This window comes from Zootoca vivipara, chromosome 10 (assembly GCF_963506605.1).
Source record: "Zootoca vivipara chromosome 10, rZooViv1.1, whole genome shotgun sequence".
In the NCBI taxonomy this organism is placed as follows: domain Eukaryota; kingdom Metazoa; phylum Chordata; class Lepidosauria; order Squamata; family Lacertidae; genus Zootoca; species Zootoca vivipara.
Genome location: NC_083285.1, coordinates 33,930,393 through 33,955,993, shown reverse-complemented (window position 1 = coordinate 33,955,993; position 25,601 = coordinate 33,930,393). Strand labels below are relative to the sequence as shown.

The following is a 25,601-nucleotide window of genomic DNA, read 5'->3' as shown; positions in this document are numbered from 1 at the left end:
TCTGGCCTTTTCAGACCAGAAAAGCCCGACTCTTCTGGCTGATTTTGTGATGTGTAGAAACACTTAGTGTAAGGTGGTGGAATGAACTTCCAAATTCATTCCTGATTTTTCATACTGTGAACTTGGAGCACTGAATGTAATCAAGTCATATCTCCAGCACCTGTTTCCTAAAATCTATGTATTATCAGGATGATCTGTTGGAGCATTTAATCCCTTGGGATGATTATGTGCCACGGGAAAGTACCCTTTGCGATCATTTTGATTCTCTAGAGCAAAAAGAAACCATATTCTTTGTACTTTAACCTGCTCTTAATTTTTTCCCCTCTCTTGCCATCAGCAAAAACATTTTCATAGCAATGATTGTTCTGTCTCAAGACATTTTGGGAACGTTCCCAGCCATTTTGTTAACAGAGTAACAAAATACACAGGCATTTAAGGCAGCAATCACATGCACTCTTACTTAGAATGACGCTCTAGAATAGCTTACTTCTGAGGAAACATACACAGGATTGGGTTGTATTTACAAAAGAAGAAAACTAGCAAGCTTAGAAGTATAATATACCCCATGTGCAGGCTTAAATATTAGTCATCTTGTATTGTGTTCCCCACTTCCCCAGTGGTGAAAAGTTGCATAGGCAATGGTTTACTTTGGATGAGAGTGCCTAGACTTATTGTATCATTATGATGTTGGCTTTATTTACAAATAATTATTTACAAATATACAAATAAACCCTAAGTGGAGGCAAAGCTGATCTGGTAACCTACATCAGATTTGCAGAGATGCCAGCTCACACAAACACAAACACACAGACACACACACCCCTCTGCCCCCTCCTCTTAGTTGGTATCCCAATCAAAAGTATTCCCAACTATCTCATAACCATTTGCTCCAATCAGCTGACTATTCTGGGGTATTAACCACCAAATCTATCTAACTAAAGAATCGCTATTCAGGTAGGTAGCCGTGTTGGTCTGACACAGTAGAAATATATATATAAAAATTGTCCAGTAGCACCTTAGAGACCAACTAAGTTTGTTCTTGGTATAAGCTTTCATGTGCATTGTGCATGCACACTTCTTCAGAATCGTTAGTCAATAGTTGTCACCATATCAATTATTTAGCAATATAGTTTCCTATCATGCTGTGTTTTAAACAGCTCATTGGTGACAACAGCCCTAAATGAATGTATCTAAACAGGCAAACCCTTGGAACATTTGCTTTAATTTAGTATTTTAAGATGTGACCATGACCACACTGTACACCAGATCATCTAGATTTCAAACCAAATCATAAGTCTTTCCATGTGGTTTTACATCTCAAAAACTAAATGATCAAATGACGTTCTTACAGTGACTCACTGGGAGACCTCTCCATCTGGGAGCTGGCCTTTGGAGTTTGTAACTGGTGCCAGACCAAAAGAGATTGGGGGTGCCGTTTCTGTTCTGCACAACCAGCTGACCAGTAGCCTTCCGCGCTGAACTGGCAGAGGCAGTCTCTGGCATGGTGCTGGAGTACACTAGGACCATTGCCCATGCTTTTGCAAGGCTACTTTCCCCTGATCCAGCTTGAGACTTCATTATTTATTTATTTATTTATTTATTCATTCATTCTATTTAAATATGTACAAACTGCAGTTTCACAAAAAAATGCAGTATAACGAAGTGATGTCTCATGTGGTCATTGGCCTGACCCACAGGGCAGGACAGTCCCTGGATTTGCTGGTCTGGAATTGGGGTGGTGATGGCTCTACGACTCCACTGTCATGGTCAGACCACTTCCTGTTGAACTTTAGGGCAACTCTATCAATTTCCCCATGCAGGGGTGGGAGACCAATTAAGATAGACTCTCCCAAGAGTCTTATGGATTTCAATGGATTCTTTAATTTTCCGTAAATTTTCCAGTGGACAGAGCTGGCGATCCTGTCAAGGCCCCTGTCTCACTGTATGGTGCTGAAATGCAGAGGGCTAGCAACACAATTGCCCCATAGCATCCCCTCTGATGCTACGGTATGAAGCACATTCAGCCCCCTGGCATACTGGGGAACTGTGTATGGAAAAACCAACCAGTTCACAAATAAAAGTGCAGCTGATTTAGCGCATGTATCCCTACTTATGATGGCAGTGAAGAGGGCCTTTTTGCTGCCTCTATCATGAAATTAACTCTTCCAGCATATAGGTTGAAAAACATTGTTCAACACCATTCTAACTACAGTGGTACCTCTGGTTACAAACTTAATTCGTTCCGGAGGTCTGTTCTTAACCTGAAACCGTTCTTAACTTGAGGTACCACTTTAGCTAATGGGGCCTCCCGCTGCCAGAGCGCGATTTCTGTTCTCATCCTGAGGTAAAGCTCTTAACCCGAGGTACTACTTCTGGGTTAGTGGAGTCTGTAACCTGAAGTGTTTGTAACCCGAGGTGCTTGTAACCTGAGGTTTCACCGTACTGGTACTTTGTGACATAGGACACTCATATGAATCTATAGCAGTAAAAATATTTTCTGGAACTTAAGTAGTTAATAAAATGACCAAATAATGTGACTGTGGAAAAAGGGTTGAGTAAAATGGGCACATGTGCTAGAGACTGAACAAATGCTAAAAAATTCAACTACTGTTTAACTTTTCTGATTTATAAGTATAATTCACCTCCCACACAAAGCATCAGTACTACTGCTGCCAGGGTAAGATTAATAAAGAAAGTAGTCATTCAGTCCATGCATCCTGGATGAATTTCAGATCTCTCTAACACTGTGCCAGCATTCAGATCTAATGTTCGTTTTTTTGTTTTTTGTTTAAACCGGCTTGAGGTTGCATTAAGAAAAGTGGAAGACAGGTATCATGGCAATCTTATTTGTGGTCTGAAAGCAATGCATAGTAATTTGGATTTTTACTTAAAAAGGTAAGTGGCTTATACTTTGATCATAGTGATTTGCACCAGGCTGAAGTCTTAGAAAACAAAGCATACATTAAGGAAAGTACTTATATAAAAAGTAAAATCAGATTGACTCAGTATATTTCTTCTATTGTACCTTTACTTTCTAAATCACCATATTTTTCTGTGTATAAGACTAGGGTTTCCCCCCTAAAAATAATGTCAAAAATTTGGGGGCATCTTATGCGCGGATACACCCCCCATTTTCTTAAATTTGAGTCCCCCCAAATATACATGGGGGCATCTTATAGATGGAAAAATACGGTAATTTTTCAGGGTCAATGAGACATACTGTGAAATAGGGACAATTACAATAAGGTATAAATATGCACATCATTTATGCTTATTACAAACAGCTACTCACATTACTCCAATATATGTTAATGTATAATTAAACCAGGAATAGCTAACCTGTTACCATCCCCGATCAATTCTAGGAGCTAGAATTCAAAGCATCTGAAGGGCCACATGTTAGCCACCCACAAGTTGAAACAAAATTGTGGATACCTCATGTACAAAGCATGTAGTGCAAATGGTTTTGGAACGGTGCACATTTTTGCACTTTCAGGAGTCACCCGTTTCTGAGTAAACAATAAAAATGCAGTGTGCTTGCAAGGGAACTTATGAATATTATCTGTGGATAGATCCCTGATCTTGGATATTCATGTTGAAATTTCAGAGATCATGGGTCTTATTCAAGCAGAAAAATATGGGAGCTGCTTCTTTACACATAACAATGCCCGTGTTGTGGTGTACCCATCCCAAAGGCTCAGAAAGACTCCTGTACCTGCAGAAACAGCCAAAGCATAAGTGAACCAGTTGAAAAGCATAAAGACTTGACTAAAATATAACTGTTTATTAAATATAATTTCTTTGATAAAGAAAGCATTCATGCCAAACTGACCGCAGTGCAGCTTGATAAATCATGACCTAGAAAGTTGTGCGTAATCACTAGAAACATGGGCTCCCCCCTCTTCCTCCCCTCACTGGCATGCCAATTCTGTTTGGTTTAAACTACAGTTTTCCTTTATGTAAGAGGGAACTGTGGTTTAGTGTCACTTTACTATGGTTTGAATAGATTTATGGTTCTGGTTAGTGAACAGACATTAGACCACAGGAGGCAAAGGGATGGGGTATGCAATGGTCTAGCAAGAAGGGAATGCATGTCTGAACTGGCCCAATGACACTTACATGCCAGTTTTATGATTTGTAACAACAGCAGATACTAAGAGCCACGAGAGCATCCATATTTGTATTGTCTATGCCTGGCATTCTTTGGCTGTTGTGGTGGAAGAGCCAAAGGGAGTGTGAAACTGGAGCGCATATGGTGGAAGTAGAAGGAATCATGATGAGAAAAAGTTGCAGAAAATCATAATGGAACCATTTTCATTATGCAAGAAAGAAGCACTTTATGATACAAGGTTAAACAATGAATGAGTAGCAGTGTAGCTAAAACATTGTAATTTGCACTTAGGCAATGTGGTTAGCTATACTATACTCAAAGATTTACAACGGACAGTGGAGTAAGTTGGATAATTTGCATGGCACCAGAGGGGATGGGTGCAGAAAAAGAGATGCATTTAGCAACATTTGAACTATAATACTTGGATGACTGCTGTTAAAGGTACAGATATTGCGTTCTATGCAGAATTTGAGGAAAAAGTAAAAACAAACAAACACACACATTAAAATCTTAATATGCATTTTGCAATGGATACCTAACAAGAAAGTTGTTTATATATTACATTACTATATTTCCATTTGCAAAATGCAGATTTAAAAACCTCCTCAATTTCAAAGAGTGCACCGGTTACAGAGCACCGTGACAGCTCAAGTAAATTGTAGCATATATAGCCTGGACTACGAGGAAAGTCTGACAAAAATCTAAGAAAGCAGACCTGGCTAAGAGTCAGGAGTCATGCTTATTATATAGAAGTCCCAGGGGTATCTTTCAATCAGAGGTCACAATCGAGGCAACAGAAGCAGTGTCACGATATCAGAGAAAGGGCCAATTCAGACCTGCTCCCTGACAGTCACTGAGGTCAGGGCTTGCGGCAAATCATTGTATTACAAGAGAATATTCCCTGTACACTTTTAGAGCTGTCATCTGAACAAACAAGGCCAGGTCATCTGTAGGTTAAACAAGAAACCTTTGCTGACAGCATAAACCATATATTCTCTTCAATTCCTTTTTAATTTTCTTACCTGCACCATACATTTTAAAATAAATATTCTTTGTTTCCACTTTGACACAAGCTGACAATTCCAAATACGGTATATGAATTTGTGATTAATTTATTCACTTCAGTGAGAAATATTTCCTTGCTATAATGGACGGTTCACCATCTGCATAACTGTTAGGCAACTATTTAAAAAGAAATGTGCATCTGCAGTTAAGGTTAGTGATGTGGAGGATAAAGGACAATAAACACGGTTGATATTCAATATATTTTGCAACGAACCTCATTGAAAGTTGGCCTAATGCAGCACAAACAATCCACATATGGAAGCAGGGTTCTGCACACAGAACTGGATCTGATACTCTGCATCTGGGGTCAGATACCGTCATATTTGGAAAGCTGTGCTAGACAGGTTAAACTCTGCCATAAGATGATTCATGTTGGATCAGGGTCCATGTGTGCATCTCCCAACACAGGGATGGGAAACTTGTGGCCCTCTGTAACCATTGGCCATGCTGGCTATGGCTGACAGGAGACGGATTCCAAAAACATCTAAGAGGGCCACAAGTTCCCCATCCCTGCTGTAAGAAATGGATAGTACACACTAAGGGTTGAAAGTGCTTATCACCAGATTGGAGAGGCAAAGTCAGTTCAGGTCTTCCTTATCCTTCCCACCCTTAAACATGTGAAGGATGTCAAAGCTGACCTTGCTAGTTCCCTTGTTTGTTTGGGGTTTGTTTGTTGTTATTTATCTCTTTTTTTTGCTTTTAGATTGCCCTTATATTGACCCTAAAGGACCTTAGATCAGTATAAAAATTACAACAACAATTATGTTAAACTGCAATTAAATTATAACAGCCAATCAATAAAAAAGGTTCAGCAGCAGAGGTTACACCTTTTATGTGCATATTATTATGTTGAAGATCTGTAGATAGTGGACATAAAAGTTGTTCAAGTGCAAATGAACTAGTTGATTTGGCATGACTTGCTAGTAGTTTGCTGACCGCACATGTTAATAGTTTCCAATGTGAAGAATTTAAATTCGGGAAGCATACGTTAGATATAATACATGCACTAGCACTTATTAGAGAAATGTCAAGGGGTTATACTGCTGTACAATCTCAATATTAAATATCTGAATCATTTGTAACCAGGCCTACAATTTCTCATAAAAGTTTCTAAATCTAGTGTACTTACTTTCTATTTGTGCAGATTAACTGAAAAGTGTAAAAGGTATATGACTTTGTTCCTTTTATTTAACAGCACCACATTTTCAATATCTAGGCTTCAATTTTGCAGTCTTCTCACAGTGTTTTGTTTAAAATAACACATCATCAAAAGGAATTATAATATGTGAGTGTTCCACAACTTTATTAGTTACAAAAAGAAAAAGAAAGAGAATTAGCTTGTGTTCAATATTAAAAACTATGTCAAAAGCAAACAACCTTTTGGGAATGCTGTAGCTCTCTGAACTCATTAGGACAATCAGTCCTTCATAATGCCATAGTTACCATCCAGGGGATAGAAAAGTCAGATCCACCCCCATAAAACTTGCAGTCAATCACATTATGATATGCCCATATAAGGATTGTCCATGTCCTAATCCATTCACTTAACGTTATTGTAGGTACTAAGGCAGGAGCATATTAAGCGGTAACATAGGAGGATTTTTCTAGCAAAAGAGATCAGGATTGGGTCATGTAAAGACACGGCATCGAGTACCCAAACATGAGCCACACTGGATGCATTCCCTGACAGATGGTCAGCTGACCATTCACTGTACATACGTGTGTGACCAGATGATTAGCACTAGGAAAGAAGACAATGCTGATCATGTTTGATCACTGCTGAATACAAAGATGTTTCAGTTTATGCAAAATGCAAGGATGTGTCAAGTTGGAGGAAGTTAAGTGTTCTTAAGTGGGAGGCAGACATTTCTTTCTGTGCTACATGGTAGCAGGGTAAGTGTATCTAAAACAGACCACAGACCAAGACAGTCGGATGATAAATGACACAATCTCAGCAGCAGCAACATGTCAATGGCAGCAATAAGATCTCAATAATATATGAACTGTTTGAGAATTTGTACACACCAACATATGTTTGCTAAATATATTTTCATCATTTATATGCTGTCCATCTGCCAACACTTTCTACGTGAAAGAATTAAGGTTTACACACAAGAATATAGCTTTCCATTCTAGATTGATTTAGTGCAGCATCCACATCATAGTTCTATATCCACAATCTCCAATGCAGATTAAAATTCTCATTCCACACAACCATGCTTCACACAGTGCAGATTAAAAGAGTGTGGGAAGTTCCACTTTTAAACTACTGTTTAGCTACCTTCTTTATGAATGTCAAATAATAGTTAATATGAACGCTAGGGTTACCAATATACTATTGGGAACTATATGTCTTTCTTAAATATGAATGTATATTTGGGGCCAAACTTGACAAGACACCATTCACATAAATAGCAACTGGGTGTGAAAAGTATAAAAAAGTAAATAGCAGACATGACCTCACCCCCATGTGCTGGTGTGGGTGGTAATGAGAATTTAACCCATTGCTCCTGCTACAGTCCCATCCATGGGCCCTACATGTCTGCTATTTGTGTCCTATTATGACACAAATGATCGTTGGACAGTGTTCTCAAAGCTACCAACATGAGTTTGACCAAACTGTGAGAGGCAGTGGAAGACAGGAGTGCCTGGCGTGCTCTGGTCCATGGGGTCATGAAGAGTCGGACATGACTAAATGACTAAACAACAACAATTACCACAAACAGGAGCTTTTTCTTCTAATACAAATATCAGGCACAGGTTTCCAATCCAGACTAGGATCAGAGTAAGGCAAAGGGGTTAAGCACCCTCATTCCATGCAATAGGATGATGCTCTGGATTAGGAACTGTGCATCACCATTCAAAGAATTACTAACTGCATGAATGATGTCCCGTCTACTTTGGCCCTCTGTTTTCTAGGTGGAGTTTCCATAACTGACCTTTATGTGGGGGGAAAGGACTTAAAATAACTAATCAAAACATTTCTTCATTCATTGAGACTGTGCAGAGTGTAGGAAGAAAGACCATGGATGAGCTGAGGAAAAATACAGTGACATTTTTATTTAAGAATAATTTAAGAATTTGTATTTAAGAAGTCCAAGCATTATAATACTTTATTCAATCTTTCTTGCCAAACACCCTATCCTTCCTCATCTGTCCCCTGCACATTCTCCCCTGAGCCAAACCTATTTGAATTTAAGTTGTTACTAAAATTATCTGTCTTTTGCACTCTAAGACCTAGGTCACAACCTTATTTAGGGGCAGGAAATAGTTATCAGGTCACCGACTGGTCACATGAAAAGGATTTGAAATGCTTCAGCACTCAGCGATTTATTTCTCCAAATGACTGCCTTATGGAGTATAAAATATTTTAACATTTTCCCTTCCCTTCCATCTATTCTTTGTGTGGGGGTATGGAAAAATCACTGAACTTCATACCATGAGGAACAAATTGGTGAAAAAAGGAAGTACATTCAAAACAATCAAAATCAAATCTTTCGTATTGCCTGATCTACAATATTTGTTTAAATTTTAAAATTGTGATCTGTAGTGGCTGGAAAAACCACATACACTCCTATCAATGAACATAGCAGCTTGTTTACTGAAAAATAAAAAATATGATTCATTTTTTAAAATGCAGCATCTGGCTTAAGTATACTTAGGATTGCAGGTGACTGTTTAAGAGAGTAAGTTCCACTGGACCTAGTGGGTGACATCAAATGCTGCCATTCTGTTTGATCCAGTAGACATCTACCGGTACTAGCATATGAGAAAGCTTTCTGCTTTCTGCTACAGTCTCCTCCACACACTTGAAAATAAGCTCCAGACAATGGGGAAACTGTCTGGAACACAATAGAATAGTATAGAGGGCTGCACTAGAAATTGACAAAAACTGCCTTCCCTTGTAGGCACTTCTGCTGGATCAAAGAACATTCTGCAAGTGGAATGGCAACACTGGATTTACTTCTGAGTAAGCATGCCCAATCTTGCATTTGATGGCAGAGCCATTGCAAAATGCAGAAGTATGCATGCTGGTCTTTCAGTGCTGATAGAAGTGCTCACTCAGTGGACATTACTACACCTGAAAGCAGTCTTTGTCTTAGCTTGACTGATATGCTACTACTGTATAATTAAGATAGATAATCTGATTTAACTAATCTTATGAATCCTCCCAGACACAATTTTGCAAGTCGATCCTGGGACAATGAGAGGTACCATCTTTATACTACTCATGCATCTGAAAATCAAGTACCACATTATAAAATAAGAGGTATGGGAGCATTCTCCAAGACTGATATCTGAAAATGTAATGTAGAAAGGTACATGTGAACAATACTGTGACTTCTTTGATGTATTTTCATGTAGACTGCTGAGAGAATAAGACCCACTAAATTTATATATTCCCGTAAATATGAAAACAATTAGGCTGCATGTGCCATCCCTTATTCTCAAACATGGAAGTACTTCTGTGTCACTAGCCAGTAACATAGGAAAGAACCATAGCAGGAAAATTTATTTTTGTTTTAAATTTAAAAGCTAAATGTCATAATACTAACAATGAAGAATCAACCAATTCATCGTCCAACTATAGCATGTCTGTCTATCTATCTATCTATCTATCTATCTATCTATCTATCTATCTATCTATCTATCTAATCATCTAATCTTTCTGCATAGGAAGACATTCCATTTCCAACAAGCCTTTTAAGCAGATATCTTTCCCAGTCTACATCTGTATTAGCATTGTTTTTGCAGGCTCAATCCAGTCAAACTGCAACCTCTACTCCCTATATTTGTTGCAGTCACCCTTTCTTCTTGGTCTTTCATTAGCCTCCACAGTACTTTGAGAGTCTTGAGTCAGCCCTTTCTCTCCCCCATATTTACCTTTTGCCCAAGTTTCACCCCTGACACACTGTAACAGACTTTTTTTTATGACTTATGACTTCATTTCTCTTATGGGCAGGTTAGAGGTGCTGCACAGCCTAAGACATTTAGTTGTCCTCCCCTCTTTGAGGAAAGTGGATCCTGCCCATGAGAGCAACAAAGTGCAAAGGTCAGTGAGGTCCACAGGCACCTAACAACACACAGGAGTCTATAAGCTTCACTGAGCTGATCAGAGGGGGGGGGGTGTTTAAGAATGAAAATGCTGTTGTTGCAAGAAACCTACCGGTAGTAATCCTAAGGCTGCAGTACTAAGATCACTAACTGCAAAGATAATAAATGGTCCCATAAACTTTTAAACAACCAGGCACAACTACCTGTTTTATAGACAAATGTGTGAGACTCCAAAACAGAGAGCCGTAAATTACAAGAATTAGCATGTAGGGCTCCACAAACATTTTTGGGGTTAAAAAGGGGTCCTCATTCTCCTAAAAGTTGGGAACCATTGTATTAGAGCACTGATTAAAATAACTTTTTCCTCAAACCACAATACAGTTTTATACTATTACTGCTAGCATACCATGATGATATTTTATTACTTCACTTTGAACTTGGTGCTTAAGCTACACTTCTGTTTTATTCTCTCATAATATCTATCTGAATATATATTTATTATTCACGGCCAGATTAGAAAATCAGGCACAGATTTTATTTTTAAATTTTGGTTTAAACAATGAGAAAGCAGACAACTTCAACTATGTAACTGAAGCTCCAGTGTGTGCACTGTGTGGACCCTGCTGTCTTACAACTTTTGAGAGCACTGCTGTTGTGAACTGGGTTTGCACTCTGCCAGCAAAGCAGCTCTGACCCATGGAGAGCACTCCTTCAGATCAACACTGCCTCAGGCTTTGCTGCGTTCTCCAAGAAGTCTTACATTTCAGGCATCAAGTTGAATTTCTTCTGGAGATGATTAACCCAAACCCATGACAGATTTTTTCCAAGATATCTAACTCCTTATGTTTATTTTATCCTGGCTCTTTTTGGATGTACTGGACACAAGTAGTCTACTCATTTTACATGTTAAAGGGCTGGTGGAGAGCCATTAATTCCTTAAAATGAGAAAATATTTCAATGTGCAGGGCTCTGTTGTGTGAGCTCACACTAGATAATAAGAAACAAAGCTACAGGACTGTGATTCTTGAGTAAAAGATTCCCTTCTGTCTTGGAAGGTTTCTTTAAAATGCTTTTCATCACATTCCAAGGCACAGATCTTAAACCTTATAGAAATGCTGCCACTGCAATATTAGAAATGGGCAGTTTCATGCAATTTGGCACACAGATCTGGAATCAACAAAGAATACATTTCTTGCCGTTTCCAGTAGCTAATTGTACGTTATAGATTTTGTGAACCATCTCTAAGTAAAATTAGATTTTGAAGATTCAAAAACAAGTTCTGCTTTTGGAGGAGATAATATAATAGTTTAGGAAGTCTAGTTATTTATATCTGAAAACAATAGCTGAAAGTAGCCATAATGTGTTATATCCAATGCCAGACATACTTGAAGCTAACAGACATAACTAACATAGGTTCATTGATTTCAATGGGTCTTCCCTGAGTAGAACTTTGTTGGATACAACCTAATATCTTTATTTGCTCTTTGAAGTGATACCAATTATACTTTTATAAAATGATGCATATTGATTTATAAAAGACACAAACCAATATGGCTAAATATTACTTCCAAATCACCTGAATAAGTGCTCTAAAAAAACAAAATGAAACAAAAAACTAACATCCAAAGATAATGTAAAATCTAGACTAGTGATACTTTTTGTCTTTCCATATTTTAAAAAAATCAACCATATCATTCTTTGAAAAAAGTCCAGAGATACTAATATTTATATTGTAAATCCAACCCCAGGTGTTGATCATAAATGCATAAAAACAAGAGTGGTTAGAATTCTAGCCCCAGCCAATGTTATTAGAAAGAGAGAAGGTAGATTGGAGCCCTAAATTCAAGAAAAACTCAAACTGTTTCATGAAAAGAAAGGGTGAACCGTACTAATCTCAGACATGTGGGGGTTGGTTTTGCTTCCTTAGAGGTATAAGAAAGTTTATCTGAGCTTTAGCATGTTGCAGGGCTGACTTTGGCACTAACACAGGCCCAGAAAGCTGTAGCTCAAATAAATAGCACAGAAAACATGCTGAAAACAGCGGCCTAGCTCCTTTAAGATGTTACAACATATCCAAGAATATTTTAAAGGGCACAAGCTCCTTTCATTTGATTTAGAGAATTAGTAAAACATGAGAATGGTCTCATTCCAATGGTCTACATTTAGAAGATGCCATCATATTAATCAGGCAGAAGGTTCAGGCAAAACAAAAAGTCATGACTTTGATAGTACTGGTATTCTTATCTTGCCAGTCCAATGCAGGGGTTCCCCAAATTGTGGTCTGCAAACCACCAAGAGATTCATTCAGCTAGTCTGAGTCCATATTAAATATTCATATTGATTTTTAATTGTATTGTTATTGCTTCTTTTATTTCTTATAATGATCTTAAATTATATTCTACGGAATTCAAATTGTTGTACTATAAAATACAATATAGGAAATAAAAGAAGCAATAAAAATAACATCTAGCACACATATTACAATTGCTACAACAGTTTATACTCATTAGAACAATCATACTACCTATATACCCAGATATTGTATTGTACCAGTTTCAAGCACTTTTCTTTCTTTTCCTTTTGTTTTAACTTCACCCTTTTCACCTTATTTCTGTACAGAAATTTTCAATAAAATATAAATATTTTAAAAAGCAATTACTACAACAGTAAGTAAGTAAGTAGCGTAAGTAAGTAAGTAAGTAAGTAAGTAAATAGATAGATAAGTAAATGGTCTTCCAAAACCCTCAGCAATCTTCAAGTGGTCCATGTGGGGGGAAAGTTCTGGAACCACTGCTCTAATCCCTTCAGTTTTTGGAGAAAGTTCTAGGATGTACATGCCCACTGTCCTGAGTTGATCACTATAAGAAATCCTAGGCTCAGATCTGCTTCAAGTCTTCAATCCCTATCTTGTTGTGCTTAAGATCACTGGGTGCAAATGTACTATGGATTCTACTCTTTTTTAATTTTTAAGTAACTTCTTCTCATTGGCAATATGGGCAGTTGTTGGTATTTCTGTCTAAAGAGCAAGACTCATGTCTTGCCAAGGAGTTATCCTAGATTTGCAGGATTTTGGAGATGGAATGGTTCCCAAGGGTCATCTTGTCCAACCCCCTGCAGTGCAGGAATCACAGCTAAAGAATGCCTGGCAGATGGTCATCCAAGCTCTATTGAAAAACCTCTAAAGAAGGAGTGCCCAACACCTTCTGAGGGAGTCTGTTTCACTGTCAAACTGCAAACAAAGCAAATGGGGTTCTTGCTCTTTTGTTCTGTTGTATCTTGAACCTAAGGCACTGTGATTGTCTTAACAAGAACGTGCAGTATAAGCCAACCTTTGCCAACCAGGTGCTCTCTAGATGCCAGGGGCTGACAGGAGCTGCAGGCCAAAACATCTGGAGGGTGCCAGTTGGCAGGAGGCTAGTATAAGTAAGTAAACTAAATTCAAGGTCAGCTAAATGTTTGGGAATGGACACATAGCCTATCCTTTGGCCTGATCCAGCAGGACAGATCTGTTGTTCTTAAAAGCTCAGATGTGAAAAACAAAAACAAACAAGCAAATACTTTGTTAGAGCAATGCAGTGCTGCTGCAGATGTAATCCTAAAAACCACATGTAAGCAGAAGTCTGCCTGTGGAAGACAGTGCAGTCATTAACAGGTTAGATGTTTTGAAAATACGAATGTTGAAATTCTTAGAATACCAAGCAAACTGTGGTCCCCCAGGAAAATGATTATATTTTCTGATCAGGAGGCTAAATATTTGCATAGTTCAACTTAAAAGCAAGAGAGATTAAAATATCTGCATAGCATACAACTATCAAAACATCAACTTGTTTATTTATTACCATTTTATCCTTCCCTTCTTCCATGGAGCTCAGAGTATAAAGCATGGTTTTTCATCTTAAGCCAGGTTTGATTTCCTCAAGAACTGGCATAGCTGGTATGTCAGCCTAAGCTGAGTAAAGGCTCTTCTGGCCCAACTACCAACTGGTAATTCAGATGTAAAGCTGAATCCAGGAGCTTGCTCGAGCAACAAACCTGATTTTTTAAGCCATCTAAGGCAGGTTGAATCCATACTCCAGGGTAGTTCTGTCCTGACCAGAAGCACATCCATTATATGAAGTGAGCTTCAATTTGTTAGTCCTCATCCAGCCCAATACCACCCCATCATGGGTTCAGAACCATAACAGCCTGCTTCATATTAGATGAAAGGAAAAATAGAATTGTGTGTCATTTACATATTGATGACAATATACTCCAAATCTTTGGAATACCTCTCCCAGTGGTTCCATGTAGACAATGAACAACATGGGGGACAAAACTGATCCTTGAGGGACACCATACACCAATGACACACTGAACAAGAATCCTCCCACAGTACCTTCTGGGGGGGGGGAGACCAGAATCACTGCAAAACATCTCTGCCAGTCAGTCCAGAAGGATATCACGGTGAGTGGTCTCGAATGAGAGCAGGAGAACCTACCAGGACTTATTCCCCCTCTTAAGTTCCCAGGTTGGATTGTCTACCAAGGCAACCAAAGCTGTTTCAGTTCAAAACCAGGCCAGAAATGGAATTCAAAAAATAGTTTGTTTTCCCCCCTGTGTGTCTGTGAACTTGAATCACCTGAATTCCCCCCCCCCCTTTTTGCATGTTTTTATACTGCTACTTTATTGATTTTAGACTGTACATTTATTTTTATGATATGGTTTGTTTTTATATTGTACATCACCTAGAGAGATATAAAATATTCAGTGGCTTTTATGTCTTTATATTTGTGTCATGTGTCAATGATACCAAGTTTAGCTGTGGATCTTGTACTGGCAAGGAATGGAGCTAAATATCAGATGGGGCAGTAACAGTGCTGGTGAAATGGTAAACTGTGATGTTCCATCATATGAGATCAGTACGAACCTGGTATTCTGGTAAAAGCATGCCTTTCCCATAATGAATATTATCTGCGCAACATTTTGCACTACACCCCATATGGCAGTTTTGCTGGCTTACCATACACATTGAAACAGCTTTAGCTGAATCAATGTGAGGTCAAGACTGCAAAAGTATGACTTGGCATCTATCTCTAGCTGTTAGTGAGCCACTGGTGCATTGTTTCAAGTACTATCTGTGCTGTTACAGTAGATGGCTGGGATTTGTCAGAAATTCTTTGTGTAGATCTTCACAGAAAAAATTCATTTCTATAACTGTTGGTTGCAATGTGCTTCTCATTATGATGATTATCCTACCCTATTCAAACAAATGTAAAAAAGATGCAGTACATGACATATTTGTGGTGCATTTTCATATCCAGCAACATCAAAGTCTGATTACGTATATAATGCATATGTATACACATAGTTATTAGTTAAACAGTAGGATCTCATACATGTAATTGACATTATATACTGAATAAGTATTCCCCACCCCCACCCCAAAAATTAGCCCTCTTTTGCTGATGGGGGTCACTACTGACCCCATAGGACTATACAAAAGTTATAAAACCTTTTCTCTTCACTTCTGCCATTTCATACTCCATATATTCTCCAACAATAAAGGAGTTAATCCTTCCATTGTGTTTCAATCTTGCCTATCCAGAATAAGCTTTTAAATAATTATGTTTATTTTAAATATTTATATTCAGCTTCTAAAAAAACAGAACAACCAGTGGTCTACATACAAGTTAAAGGAATAAAATATAAAAGTTAAGATAGATCACTGATCAAGAATGCCTGGGTGAGTAAAAAAGTCTTCATCTGCCACCAACAAGATATAGATGCAGAACCAGAGATTCCAAAGAGAGACAATGGAAAAGGCCTCATCTCTGGTCAACACCACTGACCTCACATTTGAAATAAAAGGAGGAGGAAGAGAAGTACTTTGGAAATTAAAATTCTATTTTCTTGCATAAAGAATACAATGGGCCAGTTTACACTTAAAAGTAGGCCAAATTATGGTGAATTGTGAATGAATGAACAGTGGAAAAATTGCTGCTACTTCTGCTGCTGCCATGCTTACTGCCATGATTACTGGATGGCAGCTATAGTTCACCGTAGTGACAACCAAACCTAGGCTCACCAAACCTAGGCTCACCATTTGTCTTGTCTCCCCCAGGCAGAATACAAATGGTAAATCAAGAATTACAACTCATGGTTTGATTAGGGTGATAGAAACCAGAAGCCCATGTTCAGACATAATGCTAAGCCAAACCATGGTTTAGCTCCAGGCAGCATGACAGCAGCATGACTTGGGGAGGAGTGAAGGAGTAATGCTTTTGAATCTGAGTACTCACACACTCACTCTTTCATAATAAGCCATGGTTTCGCTTAGTGTTGTGTGTAAATCAGACCGGTATCTAAACAATACAACCTATTATTAAAGTGGGATCTCATTGACCCAATATACTGGGTTACTATGCTGGTCTCCGACCGTAATAAATTACCTATCTATCTAAAAAAACTGGGTTACAACATCCTTTATCCATTATAAAAATGTTTCATAATTCACTAATTGGACAATACATTAAAAACAAACACCAGAGATGTCTTTTCCTCCATCATTTCCCCATCATTAAATAACAATGCATTTTATGGGTATGATGCTTGCTTACTATAAGAAGATGTATATGCTGAACTAAACTGCATAACATGTGAAAAAAATGGCCATGGTAATGGCATCTCCCAGACAAAAGGATACTGTTCCATACAGTATAACAAGTTTATATTGAGGTTGCTGCATTGACTTCTATTGCTATTTCTGCATACTCAAAAGTCTGCACGTGCACAGGAACTATGTGGATTTAAACCATGGATACCACCTGCATCACTTTCTTTCTTATGTCCTTGTCAGAGAAAGATACCTAAGGAAATCATTTGCTTCTATACTTCCCTGTTGTGTCAATTCACCAGTTAGAAGTTTGTGCACTATACTATTTTCTAGAATCTAGAAAAACAAGCATTGTCTTAAAGAAACAAAGCAATGAATTCATGCTATCCTGCTTTGCAACAGGGCATAAACGTGCACAGAATCTGAAAAATAAGGGTAAATATGTGGAAAACAATAATAAATAGTTTTTCATGAAGTTTTGAGTAGGCTTTAAAGGAAACAAATTTTCAATTACTTCTTCGGAAATTTATTTCAGCTTAAAGTAAGAAAAATGCAATATTTATGGAAGACAATAAATAAATAAATAAATCACACTGTTTAAACTCTTCAGGATAAATATGCCTGCCCAGCTGTCTCTATTCTCCTACTGAGTTTTGCTGCTATCATCCTACAAAACCTAAAGTATGAAAAAATTGAAGCAAGGCAAGAACTGGATGTCAGCTCAAAATAATTATTTTGGCATATTATAAATCTAAGTTAAAATTAGTTTTAGTCTGATCCATTCACTGGACTTTTTAGTACGGGTACTAGGTAAATGTTTCCCCACTACAATTTCTATCTGTTACTAGAAGAAGAATATTTAATTCCTAAAATATGAAATACAAATGTGTGCAATATGAAAATAACAAAACAAGTTAGCCACATATGATTATGAATACAGTAAAAAACCAAAACCCTTGCATATCTAGAAGCCAGATACAATTTTGTATATATTATTTTTCTTCCTTATTGTGTCAGGATTTATTTTAACACTGAAAATTAAGTCAAAATGAGAAGAAACAGTCAAGAAACATACTATGTATTTGGTAGTCTCATTTCTTATACTTTTTCACTACTGTGATATATTCCAGTTTAACAAAAATGAAAAAGTGTTCTAATTGTTTCACTTCCTAGGGCATCCCCTTTCAAAACTAGCAACCCTTCTAACAGATAACATATGTGTACTTGCTGCCCGATGTTAAATTCCACTCTGCCTCCTGTGATTCCAAACATTCAAGAAATAAAGGAAATATATTTTCTATGAAGATATCACTTTGTTAGGCTCTCTGATAAACTGAAGTTTAAAATTTCCACCTGGGTACTCTCTCTCTCTCTCTCTCTCTCTCTCTCTCTGTGTGTGTGTGTGTGTGTGTGTGTGTTCAAGAGAGGGGGGGGTGGACAGCAGATTTGCATTATCTGAATTAAAGTGTTTGCCATTATAAACCTAAAAAGAAGTACTTTAAGGAAATTGATCCATACATCTGAATGACTTTCATAATTTTGAAAGATCTGAGAAAAAAGTCAAACATAAAATGAAACTCCTTTGCATACCTTCAAAGTAACCAGTTTTTGCAGTCTGTGCCTTCTTTGGTGGTTTCACAGGGGGATGTTTATTTTCATTGTTTTTGAACAACGCCAGGCGCACAGCTGGGTCTAGACGACAAGAACAAGTTAAAATCAAAAGGTCAGATCTTGCTCACTCATTCCCTAAAAGAAGTATTCGCCTTTTAGCCATTTATTAAGGGGGGGGGAGATCTATATGTAGGTTTTACATTATCAAGGGAAAATATACCATTCCTAACATTATAAAGTTAAAAAGAAAGGAGAAAGGAAATCACTTTGATTTATGTGACATATCTTAAACAATTATTCCATGGCCCAATTATTCTCTGGGCCAGGTTCCATGGTAAAGCAAAATGCCAATTAAAATCTGTATATTTAAAATAATATTTGATTCTTCTAGCTGGAAGCTGCACTTTCTGTTGAGTAGGCCCAGCCTACATATTCTATAACTAGAACAACCAGTTGAGACTGCCGAGGATGTTGAATAATGGTGTCTATTTCAAAATTGGAAATTATAAGCATCCTATTATCTGGTACTAACTTTATAGAAGACCTATAATAAATATTTTCAAGTAATGTGTAGCATAAAGCGTGTTACTTGTCAAATCCACCCGATGAAAACAGGCTTCCATACATTTATCATAATTCTACATCCCCTTGCCCATACGTAACTTCCACTACATCCAGTACCTGAAGTGTGGGAAGTATCAAACAGATGGTGGGTGCTATCTGCTGCTTGTGGGCTACTCAGGGGGAAGGTGGCTGATTCCACTTACTGCCTCCCATCTCAATAGATGATCAGTGCTATCAAATATATCATAGAATCGTAGAGTTGGAAGGAACCCAAGGGTCATCTAGTTCAACCCCCAGCAATGCAGAAATCTCAGCCAGTCATCTGGAAATGGGAGATTTCCAGACACAACACTGTACATGTATCACACTCCTATGGTCAAGGACACCTGGATAATGCCCATGGTGCGTCTCCATTTAAACATATTAAGCTCCCTTCACACACACAAACCCGGATGGTGTGGAAAAGTCTCCACCATTGTTCAGAACTACATGTTTGTGAATAATAGTTACGTTTGTGGGGCCAACTGTATGGACCTTTCCCACTCGATCAATACCTGTAGGGCATTGAAATAAGCAGAACTGTACTGAAATATCTATGCCTTTATTTCTATGGTTTACTCTTGTGGAGCAAATGTCTACAGTATTTTATTATATTATGCACTGGTAACAGAAACGGGAATTACATATGATTTAGTCTAGATGTTAAACCCTATTATTTGGATGATGTGCCATTAAAGATAAGTTGGCTTGGCTCTTAAAAAAGTGCTTAAGGCTGTAATGTAAAATTAGACAAAAGCCCTTGACAAAATTTATATATTGTTTGATTTTAGTGAAACCTTTAAGTGGTTAAAGTTTGTTTAAATAGGTTTTTTTTGTGGGGGAAGAAGTATGACAGACTATTTGAGAATTACAGACCAATCCAATCTGTGAATTGCTGTGCTGGCGGGCATTTGGATGGAGAGGAAGTGTTCCTATGCCCAGCCCAGCCTTGCTTCACCACCCTCCACTGACAGCAGCCAGTGGAAAACTCTGAAATGTGGCAGGGTGTGGGGTAACACACACGATCCTGTAGTTATGAAGTGTGCCTTGTTGCAGTCACATGATAGCACTGGGCTCTAACTAGGCGTCTTTGCAGCACCCGTCTGAGTGCTGGTGCAGGAAAGGGGCTTTAAAAAAATCCCCATGTTCCACTCTGAGTGGCGTGAGTGGCAGGGTTGTGGATTCACTGATTGCTGTGCTTCTCCATCATGCCTAGCCACTGCTGGCCAGGGGTCAGGATTACAGGCTTAAGAGGATAAATATTGCATCTTCAAGAATCAAAGTAAAATGAGGAACACAGTTCCTATCTTGTCAAGACATGGCAAATAACACTTTGTGACCATGGGTGTTTAAAACCAAAGTGATACATTGTGGACTACTGCTTAATTAAGACTGTGCATTCTCTACACTTAGAAATCTTTTGACGTTTGGCCAGTTCTCCTTGGCTGCAAAGTGTTCTAGTATCCTGCCCACACTTTTCTGATTATCTCATATTAGAGAAAAGTAGTTGGTGTGGACACAGTAGATGAATAAATCACAGCACACATTTGGTATGGTTAAACTGTGGCCACAACTTATTTAACTGCTTGAATAAACATTCATAACTGTAATGGATTAAAGCAGAACAGCCCTCTGAGCCATTACCTGACAGCACTGGTCCAGCAAAGTACTCAGACACTAGTTGTCTACAGCACAACATATATCGAAAGCTAATCCTGAGTCCTTTCTTTTGATAAAAGCCACAAGACTTGGGTACTTGCCAGAACCTAATTTCCCTTCATGCAAACTTTCAGACATCAACACAGACAGACTTCGTAAAAGAATACAAACATGCAAATAGCCTGGGTCGCCTTCTTTCTAATCTGAGTTCAGGATAGTGCTCACTATGTACCTAGACGACGACTCCATATTGTGCTGGAAATGGGGAAATGCTTTTCAAAGAGAATATATAGCAGATGTCAGCAAACCTGGGGTATGATTCAGTTATAATTTGGGTCTGTGGGGCTTTAAACTGGTAGGCAAATTTGGTGGACTGCAGAAAATGGAGAATTTAGCAGTCCCTTCATACCCAAACATTATACTTTGCATAAGAATCTGAATTATTCCAAAGACCCATTAAGTCCATTAAGTCTGAAGAAGTGTGCATGCACACGAAAGCTCATACCAAAATAAAAACTTAGTTGGTCTTTAAGGTGCTACTGAAGGAATTCCATTAAGTCCAACATTCTGTTTTCTACATATGCCCCAGAAAAGCTCACAATCAGGGTAAGATGACAATAGTCATCACCTGCTCTTTCCTTTCTCTCTGATTGTGCTGCTTTGAGCCATAGAATATGGACAGCAGAGTTACTGAGCAGCCTATCACTACATAGTCTATGGTCCAGGGCAACGGGCAGAGAGAAACATGGGGGAAGTCAATATAGCAATACAGCCAGAGCTGCCAGAGGCCACACTAGGAGGGCTGTTGGATGCCATCCCCTCCTGGTACAAAGGCTACAGACATTGAAGCAGTGTACAACACACATGCCTACTAAGAAGGTGGATGTGAAGTATCTTAAAGGGCTTCTTACCGAATAAGCTAAGAGAAGGCTTCCCGCTACTATCCACCCTCTGATGCCAAAATAGTCGGCCAGAATATGGGGAGGGAAGGAGAGGAGACAACAGAAGGGAGAGGAAAGGGCTTTTTTATTTTTCTTTCTTTTTTAATAGAAAGAACAGAGTAAACGGGAAAAGAAAACAGGTGGGAAGATTTCCAATAAGGAAAAGGGTGGTGGTCATGAGAAAAGGGTGGAGGCCATGAGAAAAGAGCTGAGGGGGGGGGGAGGACAGCAAAGCTGCGCTAAGGAAGAAATAGGGTCACTAAAAGGCAAAGTGAAAAATTACCAGAGCAATCAGAGTCAGAGGGGGGGGGGGTTAGGGGAAAACAGGCAAAAAGCTAGCCTGTGGAGAAAAAAAAGGAGGACTGATTTCTTTGATGAAGGCAGGAGCAAACTGAATTGTGGGAGCTGCCTAATTCCTTCAATTTCACCCTGCCTTTGACCACCTGGTGGAGCTGTTACTCAACCCTTTTTACTAGCAATGGGAAAACTCTGAGTATTATATGTATTGCACATGCGTTTATCTTAATGCACATGCATTTATCTTAATGCACATGCATTTCTTGGGAACTTGGCATCTGTCAGGAATGCTGTTGCTCTTAACCATTATACCAGATCAGTCCTCTGTTTATATACTGATTATATTCTCAGTTAGTTGTGAAATTAACACTTTTTAGAAAGCAAATGTACAAACACTCATTTCCCCAACCTTGTTAATATTAGAACATCAAGAAGTCCTTTATATACAACTAACGAATGGACAGCAGACTTTGATATGCTTTAAGAAACAGCCATTTAGGAATGGATTAATCATAAGTAACATAAAGCAGACCACATATGGAGAAAAGATGATACACTCTAATGGGTTCCATTAATTACAAATGATATGTAGGCCACCAAGATGTATGTATGTGAAAAATTCAGCTGGACACCAGATATTCTGGATATTTTGATAGAACAGGGTGGGAGGCCATGAGAATCCCTGGACTTGCATGTACTCTTTGGGGGCTCTCTCCATTTTCTTTTCCTTTGTCACATTCACATGCTTAAGATTTTAAATTGCATTTCTTAAAGGCACACTTGATTTTGCCACACAAAATTCAGCACTGATGATACATCAAAACATCTGAAAGGGAGTTTCAAATAGCTTTCAAAATATCAAACTGGCATCATTAATAACTTGAAATTAGAAGTCAACATTACTGGGCATTTCAATGTTTTCAAATTGTTTTTTTTTAAAAAAATTCACAAAATCGAGAATTGCCTTATTAAATAAACAATCTAGAGCAACCATTGTCCACATATATTTCCAGATGATATAAAATGAATATGTCTACATTATAAAAAAATAAGGCTGATAAAATCAAAATAATTCTGTTACCTGACACAAAAGTGCTTAGAAGTGCAAGTTACTTTGAAATCAATGACACTTAAGTAGCAATCCCATGAACATCAATCAGTTTTGGGTGTGTCAACCTCTCACTACACTTCAATGCTGGGCCTCTTTCCAGATGTAGATCAATAGACCAGATTTATTTTTGACATGTAACTTCTATCACAGGCATCCCCAAACTTCGGCCCTCCAGATGTTTTGGACTACAATTCCCATCATCCCTGACCACTGGTCCTGTTAGCTAGGGATCATGGAAGTTGTAGGCCAAAACATCTGGAGGGCTGCAGTTTGGGGACGCCTGTTCTATCACATAATTCAACAGGAATGTTTACTTACCAAACTTATTAGATTTCTTTGCTTTCATTTTATGTGCTCTCTTTAGCATCAACTGTGCCGTAGAAATGTCTTTAAAACCCCTAAAAGAAAGGTGATTTTTAGTCATCAGGCAACAAGAAATATGCATTTACTGATATACCCAGAAGAGTTGTCAGTTTTCCTCATATCACATTGCAGCCCTCGCATCACATTGAATATTGGTCTTTGAGGGCATTTTGACACTGAGGGGTGAATTCAGGGACAGCAAAGGACATGTGAGAAAGGGATGGACCTAAAATGTTGCATTACATGTGCAGACCACATGCAGGGCTGTTTGGATTCTATATAACACAATAGCAAAGCACATATTACAAATAAAGTATCTGCGCAGAGCTTGGCATGGGCTGTAGTCCTCTATATGGTTCCACTAATGTTAGCCCACTAAAATTAACAAGAAAAGTGCATGCAGAATTGCTCAAGATTACATTCAACACTGACTGCTGAACGGGCAACTGATCTCCGGGATACACAAACCATATTTCATAAATGTATTACTATGGACCAACTTGATTCAATAGAATCATTCTTATTGCCAACAACTGCACATTATGTTCTTATTACCATCACTTATGCTGATTCAGTCTCAGAAAATCTAACATGGTGTCCATCATGATCCAAGAATGGTATACAAAGTTACAGGACACACCAGCACAAATGTTTCAGATTAGCTGTGACAGCCACTAACACAGCTTTCACCTAAATGAGCAAGTCCTGATAAATACAGTTACCATTAAAAGTAGAAGTATGATAAACTGAACATACCATTCTTCTGAAATTTTTTCTTCTTTTTCTGATCTTTGTGATGACCTTTGGGGGAGTTTCAGGTCAGAGAGCTGTGAGAGAGTGTTCTCTGACCTGAGGAAGACAAGCAAAAGTTCTTGAAAGTTAGCCCAGTAACAGAAGTAAGTCCCCACAATTTTTTATAGTGCTACCAAGCACCTAAGCCTTCTGAAACCCAGAAATAAAACCTATGGTATTTTAATATACCAGGAACTTTATCTTGGAGAGTAATAAAAGTCAGACTTCCGCATGAAATGTTTACACTCCAATTACTCAAAGTGTGTTTCAAGATTTTTCTACAAAGGAATGCAGAGCTGTAAGAAATCCTTCTGCTCTTATCTAGCAAATATCTGCATTTTAATGTCTAATTCATACTTTACTTTTTTATTTTATGACTTCAGTTTATAGCACTTTGATTTTATGCTTTTTAAAAAATTTAATGGCAAACACTGGCTCATTAAAGAGTGATTATTAAACTGGTTAGTTACAGAAAGCAACATTAAAAGCTATTTATTTACTTACCTGTTACTATTCTGACTGCTTTCTGACAAGAATGATTTGGGTCTTTCCTTAAGCTGCCGAGTTTTATGTGGAAGCAACTTTAAATGATGTGAATTGTCTCCACATCCTGTAGGTTCATTATACTTTTAAGGAGAGGAAGAAAAATATTTAAACAAATAGTTCTCTTACTTCTGCTTGGATAATAACATAAAAAGGGCTAGTTTACACATTTATAAAGCAATAGTATACATGCTTACTCGGAAGTAAGGCACGTGCTATATAATCAGAGCCATCAACATTTATAGGAGAGTTTTCTTTAGCATCAATGCAGTCTACAAGAAAAATAATAAATGCTCAATGCGTAATAAAACACTAAGATTGTTTTCTAACAACCTGCTCATTGAACGTTTATCCTGATTTGTTTGCACAAAATTTGCAGGGAAGTTATACAGCATCCACATTCATTCTGGTAGCTTGTGGGGAGGTTATATGATGTCACATCAAGCAATTGTTATCTCACTTGCTAGTGCAATTTCCTATCACTTTCCATACTGCAAAAATTCTCACCTTTTTGGTGGTGGTGGTGGTAGGGAAGTGCTGTGCAAGAGCAGGGCCAGCCCTCCCATGAGGTGGACTGAGGCAGCTGTCTCAGGTGGTGTAATCCCTAGGGGCAGTGCCCTTGTGGGCACATCTCCCCCCTGCTGCTGCCACAAGAGAAGTGAGGAGATGAGAAGTGAGGCAGCAGCAGCTTCTGGCAAAATCTCATGGGATCTCGTGGAGCTCTCGCAAGATCTTGCTGCTGCTTCTCCTCCTCACTTCTGTCATGGTGGCATGGGGGTGGGTGCCCAGTTGGCCCCCCATGCTGCCACCAGATGAACAAGGAGAAGCAGTTGCAACTTCTGGGTTCTGGTGAGATCT

The 25,601-nt window shown here is 38.4% G+C and overlaps 1 protein-coding gene across 2 annotated transcripts in view; it reads right to left on the bottom strand.

Annotated features, from left to right (window-relative positions):
• The window catches only part of LRRIQ1 (leucine rich repeats and IQ motif containing 1), a 96,838-nt gene that overhangs the window by 21,945 nt on the left and 49,292 nt on the right, over positions 1–25,601 (bottom strand). For both annotated transcript variants that reach the window (XM_035127677.2, XM_035127679.2), the window contains 4 exons: positions 24,705–24,826; positions 24,165–24,257; positions 23,364–23,443; positions 18,414–18,515 (listed from right to left, as the gene is read on the bottom strand). In XM_035127677.2, coding sequence (XP_034983568.2) covers positions 18,414–18,515; positions 23,364–23,443; positions 24,165–24,257; positions 24,705–24,826 — 397 coding nt within the window. The remainder of the gene's footprint in view (positions 1–18,413; positions 18,516–23,363; positions 23,444–24,164; positions 24,258–24,704; positions 24,827–25,601) is intronic.